Source organism: Oryx dammah, unplaced genomic scaffold (genome assembly GCF_014754425.2).
Source record: "Oryx dammah isolate SB20612 unplaced genomic scaffold, SCBI_Odam_1.1 HiC_scaffold_11077, whole genome shotgun sequence".
Lineage (NCBI taxonomy): Eukaryota > Metazoa > Chordata > Mammalia > Artiodactyla > Bovidae > Oryx > Oryx dammah.
The window spans coordinates 6887682-6909098 of NW_024080471.1; the positions used below are offsets into that span (position 1 = coordinate 6887682).

The 21417-nt window shown below is 38.4% G+C and overlaps 1 protein-coding gene across 1 annotated transcript in view; it reads left to right on the plus strand.

Annotated features, from left to right (window-relative positions):
* Positions 1-21417, plus strand: part of LOC120860491 (lysosomal-trafficking regulator) — a 166602-nt gene that overhangs the window by 33308 nt on the left and 111877 nt on the right. Inside the window, exons 4-8 of the mRNA XM_040236309.1 lie at positions 10064-10154; positions 11795-13871; positions 15308-16331; positions 18185-18346; positions 20247-20403. Coding sequence (XP_040092243.1) covers positions 10064-10154; positions 11795-13871; positions 15308-16331; positions 18185-18346; positions 20247-20403 — 3511 coding nt within the window. The remainder of the gene's footprint in view (positions 1-10063; positions 10155-11794; positions 13872-15307; positions 16332-18184; positions 18347-20246; positions 20404-21417) is intronic.

The window sequence follows — 21417 nt, forward strand, 5'->3', positions numbered from 1 at the left end:
CTGTGATCCATTTTAAACTAATATTTGAATATGGTGTGAGGTAGGAATTATGGTTGATTTCTGCCCGCCCATTCATTTGTTCCACAACATTTCTTCTTAAAAGTCTGTTCTTTCCCCTACTGAAAAACCTTGCCATCTTGGTTAAAAACCAATTGACCATATATTTATAGTTTATTTTTAGACTCTCTCTCCTACTCTGTTCATCTTCTTTCACTAATACTATATTGTCCTGATTACTGTAACTTTTATAGTAATTCGAGAAATTAAATGGTGTAAGTTCTCTAATTTGTTCTTCTTTTTCAAGAATGTTTGAAGAACATTCTAGATCCTTTGCCTTCCCATGTACATTTTGGAATCAGCTTATTATTTCTGCAAAGTGCCTGTTATGGTTTCAGTTGTGATGTTGTTGAATCCAGAAATCAGTTTGGAGAGAATGAACGTCTTAACATGCTAATAATCCTGAGTTTCTCAATCCATGAACATGATATAAATCTCTTTATTTGAGTCCTCTCAAATTTCTCCACAGTATTTTGTGATTTTTAGCATTGAGGTCTTATGTAATTGGGGGTAAATTTGTTCTAAATAGTTTATTTCTTTTATGACATTATAAATGGCATTTAAAAATTTTATTTTTCTGCTGCTTGCTGCTCATAGAAATACAGTTGATTTTCGTATGTTGACCTTGTGCCCTGTGATTTTACTAAATTTATTTACTTATCTATCTTGAAGTTTTACTGTGCATTCCTTAGGATTTTCTGTGTAAACAATCATGTCATCTATAAATAATTTCACTTCTTTTCAAATTTGTATGCCTTTTATTTCATTTTCTTGTGTTTTTCTTTGGCTTCTAGTACAGAGGTGGGTGGAAGTGATGACAGTGGACTGCCTGCCTGTGTTTGGCCTGAAGGAAAGGCATTCAGTATTTCACCATTAAGTCTAAAGTTAACTCTAGATTTTTCCCAGATGCCTTTTATCACAATAAGGAAATTCTCTTTTATTCCCAGTTTGTTGAGAGTTCATATCCTGAATGAATGTTGGATTTTGTCAGATACCTTTTCTGTGCCTGTTGACACTATCATATTATTTTTTTTCCATTAGTGTAGGTGGATTACATTGATGGTTTCTAAATATTGAACTAACTTTGCATTCCTGGAATAAACCCAATTTGGTCATAGTTTATCATATACAGATATGTTAATCTGTTTATTCTTAGGGAAAAAATGCTTAAATAGCAAAAATATAATCTTTTTAATGATTAAAGATAACAGACTGAAAGTTTATACTGAGATCTTTACAAGTTTTTTGAAAACTTGTAAACTTGAAAATTGCCCAGCCTAAAAAAATAACAATTATTTTGATTTTGATTTTGAAACTGATGACAATTGATTTTGATTTGAAACTGATGGCAAACCTTGTCTACTGTAGTTTTGTTGTTCAGTTGCTCAGTCATGTGTGACTCTTTGCAACCCCATGGACTGCAGCACGCCAGGCTTCCCTGTCCTTCTCTATCTCCCTGAGTTTGCTCAAACTCATGTCCATTGAGTGGGTGATGCTGTCTAACCATCTCATCCTCTGCCGCCCCCTTCTCATGTTGCCTTCAGTTTTTTCCAGCATCAGGGTCTTTTTCAAAGAGTTGGCTCTACAATAGTAAGTCAGTCTACCATAGTAAGGAATCTTAATTTTATTCTGAAAATATTAGGGAGGTTTTTAAGTAAGAGAATAAGGAGTGAAAAGTATTCTTCAGATTTGACAAGTCAGTCACTGGTAATATTATTAGCAAGAATTGTTTCTGTTGGAGAATAATGCACATTTTTCAATTTAGTAAAGGTAATAACAATGAATGAATTTTAAATTACTACATCTAGTTCTGCAGATTCTGAATTTACCTGTGTATGATTGGTCTAACAGGGATGAGGGATGAGATGCTGACATTCCTACTTCTTGGAGGAGTGGGAGTGTGATCACAGTGGAAATGGTAGCCACTGGACAGCAGTAGATAATCCATTGCATTGTCTCCTTTACACCTGGGCTGGTAGACGGGAGCAGTGAGTATATCAGCTGATTGCTATGTAACAAACCACAATTCAAAAACTTAGCGGCATTAAAAAATGACTTATTTGCTAATGATTCTGTGAGGTTGGCAGTTCAGACAGGCTCAGCTGGGATCACCACCTCTGCTCCTTATGGTGTCAGCAGGGATTACATCTGAATGTGCAGTTGGTTGGCAGAAGACTGAGGGCTGCTGGATGGGACTGTTGGCCAGCTGCCTCATTTCTTATCCATGTGGCCTCTCATCTTTCAGAAGGCTAGTCTCAGCTTCTTTCCATGGGTGGAAGTATTCCAAGAGGCTGAGGGGGAGGCTGAAGAAAATCATATAATCTCACTTCTGCCACATTCTGTTGGTCTAAGCAAGTCACTTGGCCAGCACAGATTTAAAAGATGAGAACACAGACTCCAGCACTTGATGGGAGGAAATCACTTATGGCCATGTTTTATCTACCATAGTGTTTTCCCTCTGGCCATGATTATTACCATCTCTCCCATACTCCCTTCCAGGACTCTCCAAGTAATGTTCCCACATGGCATCCAGTCGGAAGTCCGCAAGCTCACGGTATGCATCAGTTCTCTATGCACTCTAGGCTTCCTGGTGCAGGACTTTAGTAGCAGCTCTTCTTGATTGAGAGACTCGTGAACTAAAAAGACAGATTATCTACTCCTACACACCCTGTACACAGTGATGAGATAGGAACAAGTTAACCACAATACATACTTGCATTCAACAAGGGAGAGTGAGAGAAGGCACTCGCAGTCACTCATCCAGTGAAATCCAACTAGGCAGGTGTTCTAACATACTTTTTTCTGTTTTTCAGACAGATCTCTACTTTGGGCATGTAAGGCTTATGTGAAAAAACACCTTCAAAATTTTTAGTAATACTCTACTTTTGTCTGGCTAACAGGGCCTACTCAGTCAGTTCAGTTCAGTCACTCAGTCATGTCCGACTCTTTGCAATCCCATGAACCACAGCACGCCAGGCCTCCCTGTCCATCACCAACTCCCAGAGTCCACCCAAACCCATGTCTTTTGAGTCGGTGATGCCATCCAACCATCTCATCCTCTGTCATCCCCTTCTCCTGCTGCCCTCAGTCTTGCCCAGCATCAGGGTCTTTTCAAATGAGTTAGCTCTTCACATCAGGTGGCCAAAGTATTGGAGTTTCAGCTTCAACATCAGTCTTTCCAGTGAACACCCAGGACTGATCTCCTTTAGGATGGACTGGTTGGATCTCCTTGGAGTCCAAGGGACTCTCAAGAGTCTTCTCCAACACCACAGTTCAAAAGCATCAATTCTTCGGCGCTCAGCTTTCTTTATAGTCCAACTCTCACATCCATACATGACCACTGGAAAAACCATAACCTTGACTAGATGGACCTTTGTTGACAAAGTAATGTCTCTGCTTTTGAATATGCTGTCTAAGTTGGTCATAAGTTTCCTTCCAAGGAGTAAGAGTCTTTTAATTTCATGGCTGAAGTCACCATCTCCAGTGATTTTGGAGCCCAGAAAAATTAAGTCAGCCACTGTTTCCACTGTTTCCCCATCTCTTTGCCATGACGTGATGGGACTGGATGCCATGATCTTCGTTTTCTGAATGTTGAGTTTTAAGCCAACTTTTTCACTCTTCTCTTTCACTTTCAAGAGGCTCTTTAGTTCCTCTTCACTTTCTGCCATAAGGGTGGTGTCATCTGCATATCTGAGGTGATTGATATTTCTCCTGGCAATCTTGATTGCAGCTTGTGCTTCCTCCAGCCCAGCGTTTCTCATGACGTACTCTGCATAGAAGTTAAATAAGCAGGGGAACAATATACAGCCTTGACGTCCTCCTTTTCCTATTTGGAACCAGTCTGTTGTTCCATGTCCAGTTCTAAGTATTGCTTCCTGACCTGCATATAGGTTTCTCAAGAGGCAGGTCAGGTGGTCTGGTATTCCCATCTCTTTCAGAATTTTCCAGTTTATTGTGATCCACACAGTCAAAGACTTTGGCATAGTCAATAAAGCAGAAATAGATGTTTTTCTGGAACTCTCTTGCTTTTTCGATGATCCAGCAGATGTTGGCAATTTGATCTCTGATTCCTCTGCCTTTTCTACGACCAGCTTGAACATCTGGAAGTTGACGGTTCACGTATTGCTGAAGCCTGGCTTGGAGAATTTTGAGCATTACTTTACTAGTGTGTGAGATGAGTGCAATCTCTGGGCCTACTAGGTACCACCTTAAGTCTTTCTGTGGTTGTGACATAATACTCTTAGTATTATAGCCACTTAATAACCCATTTTTGATGGGAGGAGAGGGGGAGAGGGAATTGGGAGTTGGTTGGGCAGACTATAGCCTAGGCGAAATCCTGTTGCCATTGATCTGTTTGTGGGCAGCACACAAGCTAAGAAGAGTTTTGGCACTTTTAAAGCACTGTTAAAAGAAACAAAAATATGGGACACAGGCCATATATGACTCACAAAGCCTAAAATGTTTACATTTTGGCCCTTTACAAAAGAAGTTTGCAATTTCTGGTCTAAATCAAGAAAAACTATTTTTTTTCAAAACACAGTATTTGACATCAGTAGGGAAAACAGTACATGTAATTATCCTGAGACATCAAAAACATGTAACAGAATTCATCTATTCTTGACAAAAACTCTAAAAATAGATTAAGAATAGAGAGTTTCATCTAAAAAGAGTAGAAAAAAAGAAAAAAATTTATATTTGTTTTTATTAAGGTATAGTAGGACTTCCCTGGTGGCTCAGATGGTAAAGAGCCTGCCTGCAATGCAGGAGACCTGGGTTCATTCCCTGGGTCAGGAAGATCCCCTGGAGAAGGGAATGGCAGCCCACTCCAGTATTCTTGCCTGGAGAATCCCATGGACAGAGGAGCCTGGTGGGCTACTAGTACAGTATTACTAGTAGCAAAAAGTCTTTGCTACTTTCAACATGGAGTAGCAAAGAGTTGGACAGGACTGAGCAAGTTTCACATAGTTGATTTACAATGTTGTATTAATTTCTGCTGTACAGCAAAATGATTCAGTGAATATTCTTTTTCATATTCTTTCCCACTTTGGCTTATCACAGGATATTGAATATAGTTCCCTGTGCTATACACTAGAACCTTGTTGTTTATCCATTCTGTTTTAATCTGCTAACCCCAAACTCCCAATCTATCCCTTCCTCATCCCCCCAACTCCTTGGCAACCACAAGTCTGTTCTCTATGTCTGTGGGTCTGTTTATGTTTTGTAGATAGGTTCGTCTGTGTCCTATTTTAGATTCTCCATGGAAGTGATTATTATATGGTATTTGTCTTTGTCTGTCTTACTTCACTTAGTATGATAATCTCTTGGTCCATCCATGTTGCTACAAATGGCATTATTTCTCTTTTTTTGGCAGAGTAGTATTCCATTGCATGTATATACCACATGTTCTGTATCCATTCATCTGTCAGTAGACATTTAGGTTGTTTCCATGTCTTGGCTATTGTGAATAGTGCTCATATGAACATAGGAGCACACATATCTTTTTGAATTATAGTTTCATCTGGGTATATGCCCAGGGGTGGGATTGCTGGATCACATGGCAACTCTATTTTTAGGGTTTTGGAGGAACCTCTGTAGTGTTTTCCATAGTGGCTGCACCAGTTTACACTCCCACCAACAGTGCAGGAGCATTTTCTCTACATTCTCGCTAGCATTTATTTGCAGACTTTTTAAATCGTGGCCATTCTAACCAGTGTGAGGTGGTACGCCATTGTAGTTTCGATTTGCAGTTCTCTGATAATTAATGATGATGAACATCTTTTCATGTGCCTACTGGCCATCTGCTTGGAAAAATGTCTACTTTTGAAAATTTCCACTTTTCAACTGGGTGTTTTTCGTTGTTATCAAGTTGTGTGAGCTGTTTGTATGAAAAAATCAAAATAATTTTTTATAAGCTCTGCAATAGAACCAGCATAAGAATAACTTTATTACTATTCTGATTGATATCATGTTTTCAAAACATGCAGTAATAAAGTGGAATATGCAAATAGTGACAGCTAAATGTGAGAAAGATGGAGAAATAAAAGTTAATTTTTAAACTGATGTGTACAGAAAAATCCAAAAGATCATCCAGAAAACTGTTCAACAGAATTATAGAATATAAGACAAACATATTGTTTCCTTTAGCTAAAGCTATACAACTAGAACATTTTAAAAAGATTCTGTTTACAGTAGTAATGAAGAAATGTTCACATATGTGTGTATAGATACACATTTAAGAAATAATTATAAAATTCTGATAGAAGAAATGAAGGACTTAACCAAATAGCACGTATATTTCTGCTATGTCTGGAACATTAAATTCAGCATGTTAAAATTGAAAGTAATGCCATTAATATAAATTAAAATAACTTCAGTCCAAATTCCTTAACATGTCATCCTGAGATCCTTGAATCCCACTGATCTGGTGCCCATATGCCTGCAGCTTTCTAAACATCGCCTCTAATTTGGGATCTCAGCTTTTCCTCCCGATAAAATTGCCCTTTCTCTTCCATCCTGCCATCACTACTTTTGGATGGTTAGGATAGGCAGTTAATATAAAATACAATCAAAACAATAGAATTGTGAAAGAGACAGTGCCTGGCACCTGGTAGATACGGAGCATGAGCATGATTCTTACCACCTGGATGAGAGTGATCTCACTGTTTGTTATTGCAATGGGGAATTAAAAAAATGTGTGACACGGTCATTTTCCAAGCAGAGGGAGAACATAAAATTGTAAGTATTAGATGAGGAGTAATGTGGTTTCTGTAGATCGGATAGTTTAGGAATAGCCAGGGAATGGCTCTGTTTGGGTCGTATATTGCCTAATTTGGCATACTGAGGCTTGAGCTGAGTGGGAAGGAAATAGAGAAGTTCCAGGCCGCGTGTCTCAGAAGCCAGGGGCAGGAACGCCAGTCTCACAGCAGCGGTGATTTGCCAGTGTACTGTGCAGGAAGATGCACTGAATTCCAAGGACAGCCTGTCTGTAGCGCTTCTTCACACACCCTTGAGGTTTTGGCAAGCTCTGTTAGAATGTTATTAGTTCCTCTACTAAAGATAAAGATTCAGCTTAGAGGGACTAGGCGGGAATGTACCTGTCCAAAATTGGTTTACTTGTTTTTGCAAGATAATGGATCGTTTGCTGGCATCTTAAAAAATGTTGAGATAGGTACCGTTTACAAGCTCTGCATACAATCGTTATCTAGACATCTGCTGATACTGAAGTAAAGCTCATAGAAATGGGGCCCTTTGATACAATTTTTATTTTGCATCCAGAATTCAAAATCATTCAGGCAGGTAATGTTTATGAACATCCAGCTGTGTACTAGGCATTGAGTGGGAAAAAGGGAGGTGATTGCTAAGAACTAGGGCCTGAGCCCTGAATTCATGCTCTGAGAGGGGCCTGCAAAGTATGTTTGGAAAAATCTCCCATCATATTTAGAGATAAATCCAAACCCCTTCATGTGACCCCCCTCCCTAAGGCCGCCTTGTGTTGGGCACTGTCCACCTGGCTGACCTACAGCCTTTTCTCTCAGTGCCCTCCCCCTTGCTGTGCTCCAGCCACACTCTCCTGCCTGCCATTCTATGAAAAAGTCAAATCCATTCCCACCCTTTGTATCTTTCCTATGAGCTCTTTTCCTCCATGTCTTTGCATGGATTCTTCCTTCTCATCGGTTAAGGGTCTGCTCAAATGGTCCATCCTGACTAGCCTATTTAAATGTTCCTCGTTCCATCTTATTTAATTTTCTCCATATCACAGCATTCTGTCTGAAAGTTTCTTATCTGTCACCATTGTTTTCTGTCTCGCCTGCTAGTGTCAGCTTTGTAAGGATGCGAGTGTTGTCTTCCGTGTTCACCACTACATCCAGAATATCTGGCACATAGTAGAGGCTCAATAAATATTTGTTGAATGAATGAAAGAAGAAAATGGGCATTTGGACATTAACCATTCAGCAAATTGGTTGCTATACTAAATCAAGGGCATGAAACCTTACTTGACCTAGGAGCGATTAGAGAAGTCTTCCACAGAGGAACTAAGACCTGAAGGATGAGTTGGTACTTGGCAGATGGAAGGATGGTGAGAGAATTGTAAGAGCAGTGCATGTGAGGAAGACGTTTGAAGGACCACTGATGTTCAGGAAACCTTAATAGTACATGTAGGTAGGGGTTGGCTGTGGTGGTAGGAGTTAAAACTGGACAAGTCAGTAGGAATCATGTCATGAAGGGTCTTCCAGGCCTGAGAAGGGATTTAGATTTTGCTTTTGCAGAATTTTAAGCCTTTTCATAACCAGGATGCTAGAAAGTAATAATCTGAATCCTGTCTCGACTTTCTCATTCCCCTTTACTCTTCAGCCTATTTGTAATCTGATTTGCACCCTCATCACTCCATCAAAACTGTGTTTGTTAAGGTCACCAGTGACCCTGTACTTGCTAAGTGCTTTCCTACCATCATCTTACACAATTAAAGATCAACAACTCTTGACTTGATTAACTTTTCTCTCTTTTCTGAACTGCTCCCTTCCCTTGATATTTCTTGTTCTGTTCCTCTTTGGAGAGAGGTAGCGTCTCAGTCTCCTTTGTAGGCTGCTCTTCAGCACCACCATCTGCAGTTCTTTCAGTGCTGTTCTCCAGAACGCCACTCTGGGAAGTCTGCCCCTCTCCTCCTGCATACTCTCCTAGGAAATTTCACCCATGTCCTTGACCTCTGCTCAGATGACGCCCCAATTATTTACTTTACATCTTTTTCTTAAGTTCCAGTCATGTATATTCAACTGTTTACTGAAAAGCTGAGTCCATTTGGAGATCCAACAGACATCTCAGACTTAGTATATCTAAAAAGTGAATCCGTCATCTTTTCCCCAACCTAACACCACTGCTAAATGTCCTGTCTTGATGACTGTGTTATCACTCGTTAGCTAGTGGCCTAAATCAGAAACTTTCAAGTTCTTTTGGATCTTTTTTTCCCCCCTCTCATATGCCCCATAGATAATCAGCTGCAAGTCATTTCATTTCTCCCTTATGGTTTCTCAAATATGTCTCCTCCTTTTCAATTTTACTGTCTGAGCCTTCAGGTAATTATGATCTCTCGTCTGTATTACTGTTTCCCTGCCTCTAACACTGATTAGTCCCTTCCCCTCCCCACCAGTTCTGTTGTCTATATAGTGGCAAATCTGATTAGGTCACCCTGACCCACTCTGACCCCCTCCCCACAGATTGACACGAGGAATTTGCACTTGACTTGTCATTAATTCCTTGACCACCCATGTCCCAAGTTTCCCAGGTATAGCACTTGCACACCTCTGATAGTGATTGCTCCTTTTTCTGAACTCCTAAACTGTTTGCCTGCGCCACACCTGGGGATGTACACATGCTGCGTGCCTTCTGTTCTTTAACTGTTTTGTGTGTATGTGTTCTATGGACCAAATGAGGGGACCTTCTCCAGGGCTTGGACCATATCCTCCAGAAAGGGTAAGACAGTAAATGCTGTGGATGGACCTAGTGTGCAGTCAATAAATTATTTATCGGATGACCTTCACTAATAAGTCTGTCTCTCTTTACATATACTATTGTATTAATAATGTCCATTTCTCTTTTTGAAAATTGTGTTTTCTGAGTTTTAAATTTAACTGCATGAAGCCTTTTTGTTTTTCTAGTAATTTTTGTTACTGGTTTGCTAATTAATAGGGCTTAACTTTTCATTTGCACCTAGCAAATTTATCTTTTTGTAGGTGAGGAATTCTTACAATGTGCATGGTGGTAATAACAGCTACTTTCGGAAAAAGCAGCAAGAATGTGCTAAATACCGTCAAATACTCTTACACTCTTCTATCCTTGGGAAGGTTTATAAATTGCAAAGTATCACAGCTTTAATTCGATTTAACATAGGTTAATTTGATTCTTCCTCCTCAAGAAACGGGATTTTTTTTTTCAACTTAAAGTTAAGGTATTAGGAATAACTGTGTTTCATGACCTCAGAGCATGAAGGATTCTTTTATTTCTAATACAGGCATTGACATGCAGAGAAGAACTCCTTACCCTTCTTCTGTCACTCCTTCCATTGGTATGGAAGATACCTGTTCAAGAAGAAAAGGCAACAGGTATTTTCTTTTCTTTGTCATATCACTTGTGTTATCAAAATTCTACTGGGGAAAAACTTATATTGAAAGGTTGCTTCTGCTGTGATGGTTGATAGCAGCTCAAAATCAAAGCAGTATATATTAGTGTGATATTTAATATGAAAAATTCTTTAGGCAAATACATTTTCATTTCTTCTAATAATATAAAAATGGTAGAGAATTCCTTGAACATACTGATGATTAGAAAATAGATGAAGAAGCTGAACACTTAGCAAAAGGAGTAAATCTGTATGTGCAGCCTAACATTTAAAAATGGAGAGTGAAAAGTTTGAAGAAATTAAAGATTCTCTGCTTATTTTAAAGACTGCTTTCCATTACCAGTACTCTTATCAATGACGTTTGCAGTTTAGGTTTTCTAATGCTGCTTTTAAAGGATAAATTTGAAGTAATGTTTTGTGTTAGGACTAGACAGGATTATTACACTTAAGGTCAACATATTTCTAATTTCTGATTCAGAAAAAAATATATATATCATATTAAGTACATGAAACTTAGTTTAAATGTTTTAGTAGAGGGATTAACAGTTTTCCCCCTTGGCCATTCCTGGAATATGCATATTGTGAAATGCTTAAGGATCTCTCAGATTGAAAAAAAAAAATCTCTTGAATTTAATGCCTATATGCATTTTTAATGTATTTCTGATTGGAGCTCTCTTTTAAGGGATTTATCTAAGGTCTTGTCTTAATATTATCCTGCTTATTTTGTTGATTCACTGACTCTGCTCTTATTTTCTTCTGAATTTATGAACTCACAAATTGTTAATCACTTAAGAACTCTAATTTGTGTTCTTTTGGTGAAGTTCTCTTCATTGCCTGCATCTTTTGCATATGTGGAATTTGTCAGACTCCTTTTAATCCTCTCTCCCTTAAAGCACAAGTCTTTTATTTAGATTTTTATTTATTCATTCTAAATTATAACTGTACCTTTTGTATTATTGCAAAGGAAAAAGCCCAGCATCATTATCTTTTTAATTAGTATGGAAAATTTATTCTTTTCTCTAAGATATAGGTCTTGAGTGATGACCACACAGCAGCCCTAGGTTTTAGGCACTGAGGGTGAAACAGCAATATTTGCACCTATACCAAGTTCCTTGCGTAGCACATGCAGTGAATACTGTGAATGAGTAACTCTTTAACCCCAGTCTCGGAGAACATTTGTATCTATTGTATGATTTTGAAATAATTCGGGGAGATCTTAAGGTTCCTAAGTTATATCAGAGCTATAAACTAAATACTGTTTTGAAGATAGAGTATACCTCTGTGTCTTAATTAATGGTGTTATTAGAGGAGATTTGTAAAGTGGTAAGAATAGTAATGCTAAATACCAGCATTGCTTTCCTAACTCTGTTCTCCCTGTTTTCAAAATCAATTTGTGTTCTTTGATTCAGGGCCACTTGGTATTTAATATAAGCAGGATAAGGAAATGAAGTGATGTGGGGAGGAAGGGGAGTAGAGACATACCAAAAAGCTAAAAGAAGTCAGCCCCATAATAAAAATATACTGAGGACAAACTCCTAAAGTAAAGAAGAGGATAATCACCTATGCATATTGAGTTTTAAAACATATTAAGGTATTCTAAATTTTCTTTCTTCATTTTGTCAGACTTTAATCTGCCATTCTCAGCTGGTATAATCCTGACCAAAGAAAAGAACTCAAGTTCTCAAAGATCTACTCAGGAAAAATTATATTTAGAAGGAAGTGCTCCAGCTGGTCAGGTTTCTGCAAAAGTAAATGTTTTTAGAAAAAGCAGGCGGCAACGTAAAACTACCCATCGTTATTCTGTAAGAGATGCAAGAAAGACACAGCTCTCCACCTCAGATTCAGAAGCCAATTCAGATGACAAAAGTATAGTAATGACTAAATACAGAAGGTCCCATGTGCTACAGCATTTTGTAAAACAGTGTCCTAAAGAAGACCACCTTACAGCTAAGCTTAACCACTTATCAACCAAAGAGCAGACTCCTCCTGACACCATGGCTTTGGAAAATTCCAGAGAAATGATTCCAAGAGAGGAGTCAAACACTGACATTTTAAGTGAGCCAGCTGCCTTGTCTACCATCAGTCACATGAACAATTCTCCATTTGACTTATGTCATGTTTTGTTATCTTTATTAGAGAAAGTTTGTAAGTTTGACATTACCTTGAATCATAATTCTGCTCTCGCAGCCAGTGTAGTGCCCACACTGACTGAATTCCTAGCGGGTTTTGGGGACTGCTGTAATCTCAGTGACAATTTGGAGGGTCAGATGGTTTCTGCAGGTTGGACTGAAGAACCAGTGGCTTTGATTCAACGGATGCTTTTCCGAACAGTACTGCATCTGATGTCAGTAGATATTAGTACGGCAGAGGTGATGCCAGAAAATCTCAGAAAAAATTTAACAGAATTGCTTAGAGCAGCTTTAAAAATTAGAACTTGCCTAGGAAAGCAACCTGACCCTTTTGCCCCAAGACAGAAGAAAACACTACAAGAGGGTCAGGAAGATTTTGTGTTTTCCAAGTATCGTCATAGAGTGCTTCTTTTACCTGAGCTGCTGGAGGGAGTTCTGCAGATCCTGATCTGTTGTCTTCAAAGTGCAACTTCAAATCCGTTCTTCTTCAGTCAAGCCATGGATCTGGTCCAAGAATTCATTCAGCATCACGGATTTCATTTATTTGAAACAGCAGTTCTTCAAATGGAATGGCTGGTTGTAAGAGATGGGGTTCCTCCCGAGGCCTCAGGACATTTGAAAGCCCTCATCAATAATGTCATGAAAATAATGAGCACTGTCAAAAAAGTGAAGTCAGAGCAGCTGCATCATTCAGTGTGTACAAGAAAAAGGCACAGACGTTGCGAATATTCCCACTTCATGCATCACCACAGAGACCTCTCAGGTCTGTTGGTCTCGGCTTTTAAAAACCAGGTTTCCAAGAGCCCATTTGAAGAGACGGCAGATGGAGACGTGTATTACCCTGAGCGGTGCTGTTGCATTGCTGTGTGTTCCCACCAGTGCTTACGCTTACTGCAGCAGGCTTCCTTGAGCAGCACGTGTGTCCAGATCCTCTCAGGGGTTCAGAACATCGGCATATGCTGTTGTATGGATCCCAAATCTGTAATTGTTCCTCTCCTCCATGCTTTTAAGTTGCCAGCACTGAAAAGCTGTCAGCAGCATATACTGAATATTCTTCACAAACTCATTTTGGACCAGTTAGGAGGAGCTGAGATACCGCAGAAAACTAAAAAAGCAGCTTGCAACATCTGTACTGTTGACTCAGATCAACTAGCCAAATTAGAGGAGACCCTGCAGGGAAGCTCTTACAATGCTGGACCTCCCTCAGCTGTGTCTAGTCCACCCTACAGATTTCAAGGCGTCCTGCCCAGCAGTGGGTCAGAAGGCTTGTGGAAATGGGATGCCTTAGAGGCTTATCAGAAGTTTGTCTTCCAAGAGGACAGATTACAGAGTGTACAGATTGCAAATCACATTTGCAGTTTGATCCAGAAAGGCAATGTTGTTGTTCAGTGGAAACTGTATAACTGCGTATTTAATCCTGTGCTGCAAAGAGGAGTTGAATTAGCACATCACTGTCAACAGCTTAGCATTACTTCAGCTCAGACTCATGTCTGTAGCCATCATAACCAGTGTTTGCCCCAGGAAGTACTTCAGATCTATTTAAAAACTCTGCCTACGCTGCTTAAATCAAGGTTTGTTATATATATGTGTAGATATTTTTTCTCACTGTTGAAAAATCATATTCAAAGATGTTTGAATATCTTTATTATTTATTTTTCCTAGGATTTAATTTTAGTTTAACAATGAAAAAAGTTCCCATCCCATGTCAGATTTTTTTTAAACATTTATTTATTTGTTTGTTTTACTGGGGTGTTTATAGGGAAGAGGACAGAGCCATTGATTTTAATTTCTCTGAAAAAAAAGTAAAGTTTTAAATATATATATATATGAGAAAAAATGGATAAGATGCAGATACCCAACAGCAGGGGCAAAGTTAAATTAATTAAATTATATATACTGGATGTAATATTATTAGCCAAAAATAATGTTAGCTAGGATCTATTGGGACATGAGAAAATGCTTATAATATTTTATCAGTAACATACAAAAAGTAAAAAAATGTTTCATTTATTTACTGTGAAAAAATATATATAGTACATAAAGTGTGTATGTGCATGATAATGATCAAAACAGTGAAATTAATGGAATTATTATTTTTTGAATACCATATTTACATTTATTACCTGTATGTAGAAAAACTGGAAAATACAGGTAAGCAAAATGAAGAAAATTAAGATACTTAGAATCTCACCAGTGAGTTTTGCAGATTTTGTGATTGTCAGCTCTCATACTTAAAAAATAATTTTGTAAATGAAGCTTGCTTCTGATAGGTAGTTGGCCTTTGAAATTAATGCATATACCATTTTTAAAACTTACAGTAAAGTATAACATATCTGTAATCATTATTTTCACAATCATTAGAAAAAAAAATCCTGACATTCTGACATTGTTTAAATAGAACTGTCTTTGATCTGACAGTTTTATAACTCTGTGGCATATTTGTGGACAGCCTGGATCTTTGCTGAGATGATTTATACTAAAATTATTACTCAGATTCCAGTGATCCAGACTTGTGAGTTTTACCTGAGATAGAGCTGAAAAACTTCAGATCTGTAGTTTGGTTCTTTCCCTTGATGACATACAGATTTAAAATAAACAAAAGTCCTGAGTGAACCACCAAGTAGCCAAATGAATGGACCCGCAAAGGCCTCCCTGCTTTCAGAGTGTCCGTCTCAAATATGGAGGTGATTGTGGCATGGAGAATTTATATAGAGAAATATGCCGTTTGGGGAAAAATATTCTTCCCTGAATTGCTTCGTTTCACTTGAGAGGCATGTAATCTGTTCTTTTCAAATGCTACTGGAATTATATATGCAGTGTTTGCAGAAGGGTGTAAAAGTAGTTAGAAAGCAACTTGAAATCCTGGTCATATCTAACTAAGGACTTCAGCCAGATAATTGATAAAGTTGAAATAGGTAGTGTTTAGTATATGCAGCAATGACATGTTTAAATAGTGTATGAATGATGTGCCTGTATGTAAATCTTTTGTACTTTTTTTCTCTCACAGGGTAATAAGAGATTTGTTTTTAAGTTGTAATGGAGTAAACCAAATAATTGAATTAAATTACTTAGATGGTATCCGAAATCACTCACTAAAAGCATTTGAAACTCTGATAATCAGCCTAGGGGAACAACAGAAAGATTCTTCAATTCCAGGTATTGACGGGATAGACCTTGAACAGAAGGAGTTGTCATCTTTAAATGTCAGTACTTTGTATAACCAGCAAGCTTATTCAGATTCTCAGAGTCTTAGTAAATTTTATGCCCGGCTCAAAGATGCTTATCCAAAGAAACGAAAGTCTGTGGTGCAGGATGTTCATATCAACACAATTAACCTCTTCCTCTGTGTGGCGTTCTTGTGTGTAAGTAAAGAGGCAGAATCTGACAGAGAATTAGCCAGTGATTCAGAGGATACTTCTGGCTATGACAGTACAGCGAGCGAGCCTTTGCAACACATGCTGCCGTGTTTCTCTCTTGAGAGCCTCGTCCTGCCCTCTCCCAAACACATGCACCAAGCAGCTGACATTTGGTCCATGTGTCGTTGGATCTACATGTTAAGTCCCATTTTCCAGAAACAGTTTTATAGGCTTGGTGGTTTCCAAGTATGCCATAAATTAATATTTATGGTAATACAGGAACTGTTCAGAAATCCTGAAGAGGAGCAAGGGAGAAGGGAAGGAGATCGAAACATGGGTGAAAATCAAGATTTAAACAGAATTTCTCAACCTGAGATCACTGTGAAAGAAGATTTATTATCTTTGACTGTAAAAAGTGACCCCACACCAGCAGAACTGAGTAGTCTGAAAAAGAGTGCTGACAGTTTAGGTGAATTCGAGTCAGAGCATCTTTCTTCTGTAAATGTGGAACAGATTCCAGCTGTGGAAGCTGTTCCAGAGGAAACAGAAGTCTTTATGAGTCGAAAAAGCGAAACCTCACTTCAGGGCATACGATTTTTGGAAGCCCTTCTGGCCATTTGTCTTCATGGCACCAGAGCTTGTCAGCAAAAGATGGAGTTGGAGTTACCCAGTCAGGTAAGAACTTATCTTTCATCTAACCATTGTGTAATGTAAATTTTTTTAAAGTTATAATGTAATGCTGTTGTCATTTTGTTTTTCCAAAGATTCTGAGTTTTGAGGTGCTCCTGTATGCTTAGCACAGTACCAGGTACTGTGGTGGACACAGAGGAGTACATGACCCTGTTCTTGCCCTCGAGAAGCTTAGGGTTTAGTTTGGAATACAGAACCCATGTGACAAAATTTACCAACCCTAAAAGGCATTAAATACACCTTAAATGTCAGATGTCAGATGAGTAATAATGGGTAAGAAGACTCTTGAGAGTCCCTTGGACTGCAAGGAGATCCAACCAGTCCATTCTGAAGGAGATCAGTCCTGGGATTTCCTTGGAAGGAATGATGCTAAAGCTGAAACTCCAGTACTTTGGCCACCTCATGTGAAGAATTGACTCATTGGAAAAGACTGATGCTGGGAGGGATTGTGGGCAGGAGGAGAAGGGGACGACAGAGGATGAGATGGCTGGATGGCATCACTGACTCAATGGACGTGAGTCTGAGTGAACTCCGGGAGACGGTGATGGACAGGGAGGCCTGGCATGCTGCGATTCATGGGGTCGCAGAGAGTCGGGCACGACTGAGCGACTGAACTGAAGTGTTAGTTGCTCAGTCATGCCCAACTCTTTGCGACCCCATGGACTGCAGCCCACAGGCTCCTCTGTCCATGAGATCTTCCAGACAGGGATACTGGAGTGGGTTGCCATTTCCTTCCCCAGCTATTGTATTTCAACGTCCACACTCAACAGTCTTGGTGTGGTTCTGTTTGGTGCCCTGCCTATATCCCTTGCCAAGCTGATCCACCCGTGCACCTCTGCTGCAGATGTTGGCTGCTCAGGACTCCCATCTGCACCCATCTCCCAAAGTGTGGGGTGCTGAGAGCCAGTGACTGATGGGTATGGCTCTGGGAGTGGCAGTCTCTGTGGTGCAGTTCAGGCTCCAGAGCTTCCCATGGAATTGGGCTGGGGTGACACATTTATTCTGAAAGCACATCTTTGCCTGGATTCTTCCCCCAGCATATTCTGCCTTCCTCATGCCTTTACAAGTTTCCCCTGAGAGCACATCTCAGCCAAAAAGGAATGCTTAGTTTTAGGCCCTGCTTCTAAGGAAATTTCAAATATGGTAGATCCCTTCTTTTCTTCCTGCATGCTAAGTCACTTCAGTCACATCTAACTCTTTGTAACCCCATGGACTGTGTAGCCAACCAGCCTCCTCTGTCCATGGGATTTTCCAGGCAACAATACTAGAGTGGGTTGCCATTTCCTACTCCATCATATCTTGTCTGTGTGTATCTGTGTCTCCCACTGGACAGAGTTAAGGGAGAAGTCAATTTCCTATCTATCCTTATGGCTTCATCCCTTAACAGAAGAACAAGCAGTGAGAGCTCCATTCCAGGACAGATAGGAAGGAGTAAAGAAGGGAGGAAGAGAAAAGAATTAGAATATAAGTGCTTCTTAGAGTCTTAAGCAATCACTAAGAAAAGGAATTAGTAAAATCTAGAAATGGTTAATGAAAACCTTGAGTTTCAACTAATCATTTTTTCCCTGATACAATTAATTTATGATACATTCAAATTCAAAAGCAAATAAGATAAGTAAAGCATTGGATAAATTAAAATATTAATTATTCTTAATTGTAACAGGAGGATATTTGTATAAGCACTGGATATTTATATAGTCATTTTAATTTCATATCAACTGCAAATAAATGGACTAGCTTTTACTTAATGTAAATATTAATTTATCATTTGTTTTCTCACTGTTTATTTTTTTTCTTAAAGCATGTTGATATTCTTAGTTTCTTTGCTTTTACCTTAGAACTTGTCTGTGGAAACTATATTGCATGAAATGAGGGATCATCTTGCCAAGTCAAAGGTTATGGAAACAGAATTAGCAAAGCCTTTATTTGATGCCCTGCTTCGAGTTGCACTGGGGAATCATTCAGCAGATTTTGAGCATGATGATTCTATGACTGAGAAGGTATGAGTAACATACAGTTGTGTTGTTATTGTTTGGGTGTGACTGGCAGAGGCAGAAGTGTGTGGGTTCAGAGTGTGACACTGTGATGTGGTTAGAACATATGGGCCAGGATTTGGTCAGATGAGTTCAATGGGTTCTGTCTCCATCCTCTGGGATGGATTGTATTTATATCTCATAAAACATAGGAGAGCAGTGTGACATGCTTTTCTTCATCTAATCTGGAAATTTACCGAGAATTGCTTCCAGTAAGATGGAAGTATTATTTGATGTCTCATATATAACTGATAGTTTATTAAGTAATAATGCACGGATAGTGATGACTCAGCTGTCCTCTTTGTCTTATTTGATTCTATAGTGATATGGTTAATATTTACAGAACTCTCTTCTCACTTTAATTTAATTTTTATTTTATTTATTTATTTTTTTTTTCTGAATTCTTTCTTTCTTTCTTTATTTTTTATTTTACTTTACAATTCTGTATTGGTTTTGCCATACATTGACATGAATCCACCACAGGTGTACATGCGTTCCCAAACATGAACCCCCCCTCCCACCCCCCTCCCTACAACATCTCTCTGGGTCATCCCCGTGTACCAGCCCCAAGCATACTGTATCCTGCATTGGACATAGACTGGCAATTCGATTCTTACATGATATTATACATGTTTCAATGCCATTCTCCCAAATCATCTCACCCTCTCCCTCTCCCTCGGAGTCCAAAAGTCCGCTCTACACATCTGTCTTTTTTGCTGTCCTGCATACAGGGTCATCATTGCCATCTTTCTAAATTCCATATATATGTGTTAGTATACTGTATTGGTGTTTTTCTTTCTGGCTTACTTCCCTCTGTATAATCGGCTCCAGTTTCATCCATCTCATCAGTACTGCTTCAAATGTATTCTTTTTAACGGCTGAGTAATACTCCATTGTGTATATGTACCACAGCTTTCTTATCCATTCATCTGCTGATGGACATCTAGGTTGTTTGTTTACCTTTATCTTTGTGTGACTTCTTTTTCAATTCCTTGGTCTAGACATATTGGCATTTTATAATCTTCTGCCATAATAGTTTACATTACTGTTTGTCATATAATGTAAAAACTTACTAAAATAACTACTAATGTCATAATCATATTACTGAATCAGTTGGTTAACTGGAAAATGTTAAAATACCTACCTGAAATGTCAGAATACCTATGTAGATTAAAATATCTACCTACCTATTAAAAAAAAAGATTATTCTTCTTTTTAAAATATTGCAATGATTAAGTACTCTGAGCTTCTTTAAGTGGTTTTTTTTTTAAGTGAAGATATTATTAGCATTTTTATAAGAAAAGGAAAATTTCATGCCACATGATACGTGCACAGGGAGTTAATGCTGGAACTCTGATTTCAGAGATGCTTATATGTAGACAATTGCATTCTGAAATCTTAAAATCAGTTTCTTTGAAAATTTTTCATGTCTTTAGTTATCTAATTTATGAAACACTTTATAAAAACCTTTGGAAAAATCTTTTGTTGTGCAAATATGTAAATATAATATGTATTTATTTGCATTAAGTTATAAGAAGTATAATTCCATGTCATTGTGGTTTTTACTCATCTCCTCTTACATAGCTAGAATGAAATTTCTTAGACTTACTTTTCAGTAAAACTGAAATGACCTATAGTTTAATTTGTTAGGACACCTAAAAGGTGTTAATCAAATTGGCTAAGAAATTCTGGAGAATTATGCTGTGTGAATATCATAATGTATAATGGTTAATATCTGTTCCTAATGTTTTTTTCTTAAAATATTGAAGCTGTCTTCAAAATGATTTTTGAGTAATAAATATCTTATTTAAGAAAAATGAACAAACATTGTAATTTTTGTCTTAATTTAATTGTACTGATCTTATAGAGTCATCAGTCTGAAGAAGAACTGTCATCCCAGCCTGGTGATTTTTCAGAAGAAGCTGAGGATTCTCAGTGTTGCAGTTTTAAACTTCTGGTTGAAGAAGAAGGTTATGAAGCAGATAGTGAAAGCAATCCTGAGGATAGTGAATCCTGGGATGATGGTAAAATATCACTGAAGTACTTGTAACTTCATTTGAGAGTCAGATTATTAACTAGCAAATGGTTCTTAATAATATCACTTTAGAACTTTTATTGAATTATATTTGTAAAGTGTATTACATCATTATTTTATTTGATCTTGACAACAAATTTTGGCGTTCTTGTAAGCAGTTTGAAAGTGAAAGTGAAGGTTGCTCAGTCGTGACCGACTCTTAGTGACCCCATGGACTGTATGGTCCATAGAGTTCTCCAGGCCAGAATACTGGAGTGGGTAGCCTTTCCTTTCTCCAGAGGAATCTTCCCAACCCAGGGCTCGAACCCAGGTCTCCCACATTGTAGGTGGATTCTTTACCAGCTGAGCTACAAGGGAAGCCCAAGAATACGGGGTGGGTAGCCTATCCCTTCTCCAGTGGATATTCCCAATCCAGGAATCAAGCCGGGGTCTCCTGCATTGCAGGTGGATTCTTTACCAACTGAGCTATGAGGGAAGCCCCTGTAAGCAGTTTAAGCAGTTTAAATCAATGAAATATATTTTTGTTATCACAAATATTGATGGAGTGTCTAAGAATACAGGGTGGAAGAAGTCTCTAATTTCATATGGATTCTAGTGGAAAAGACAAGAAATACCAGAAATAAGCAATATGAAGAAATAAAACAGGATGATGTGATAGTGACTGGGTAGTCAAAGAAGGCCTCACTGAAGATGTATTTACATTGAGGCCTTGATAGAAAAGATCTATTCAGTGGACATTGACAGGAAGAGCTTTGAAAACAGTTAGTTACAAAGATTTAAGTAATAAAAGGAATACAGACATCTCTTTGTGGCATCCAAGAATGCTTCAGCATAGGTTTCTTAGTTCACCACAGCCCAGCTTGTCCTTAAGATGGAAATAACATTGCATGTGATCCTTTGTTTCCAGGCCGAAAACGTGAGTGGAGTAGAATGGAAGATATGGATTGAATAGAGCCAGGAGATTTCTGGGAGGGCTTCATCTTTTTATTTGCTGGTTTTATGA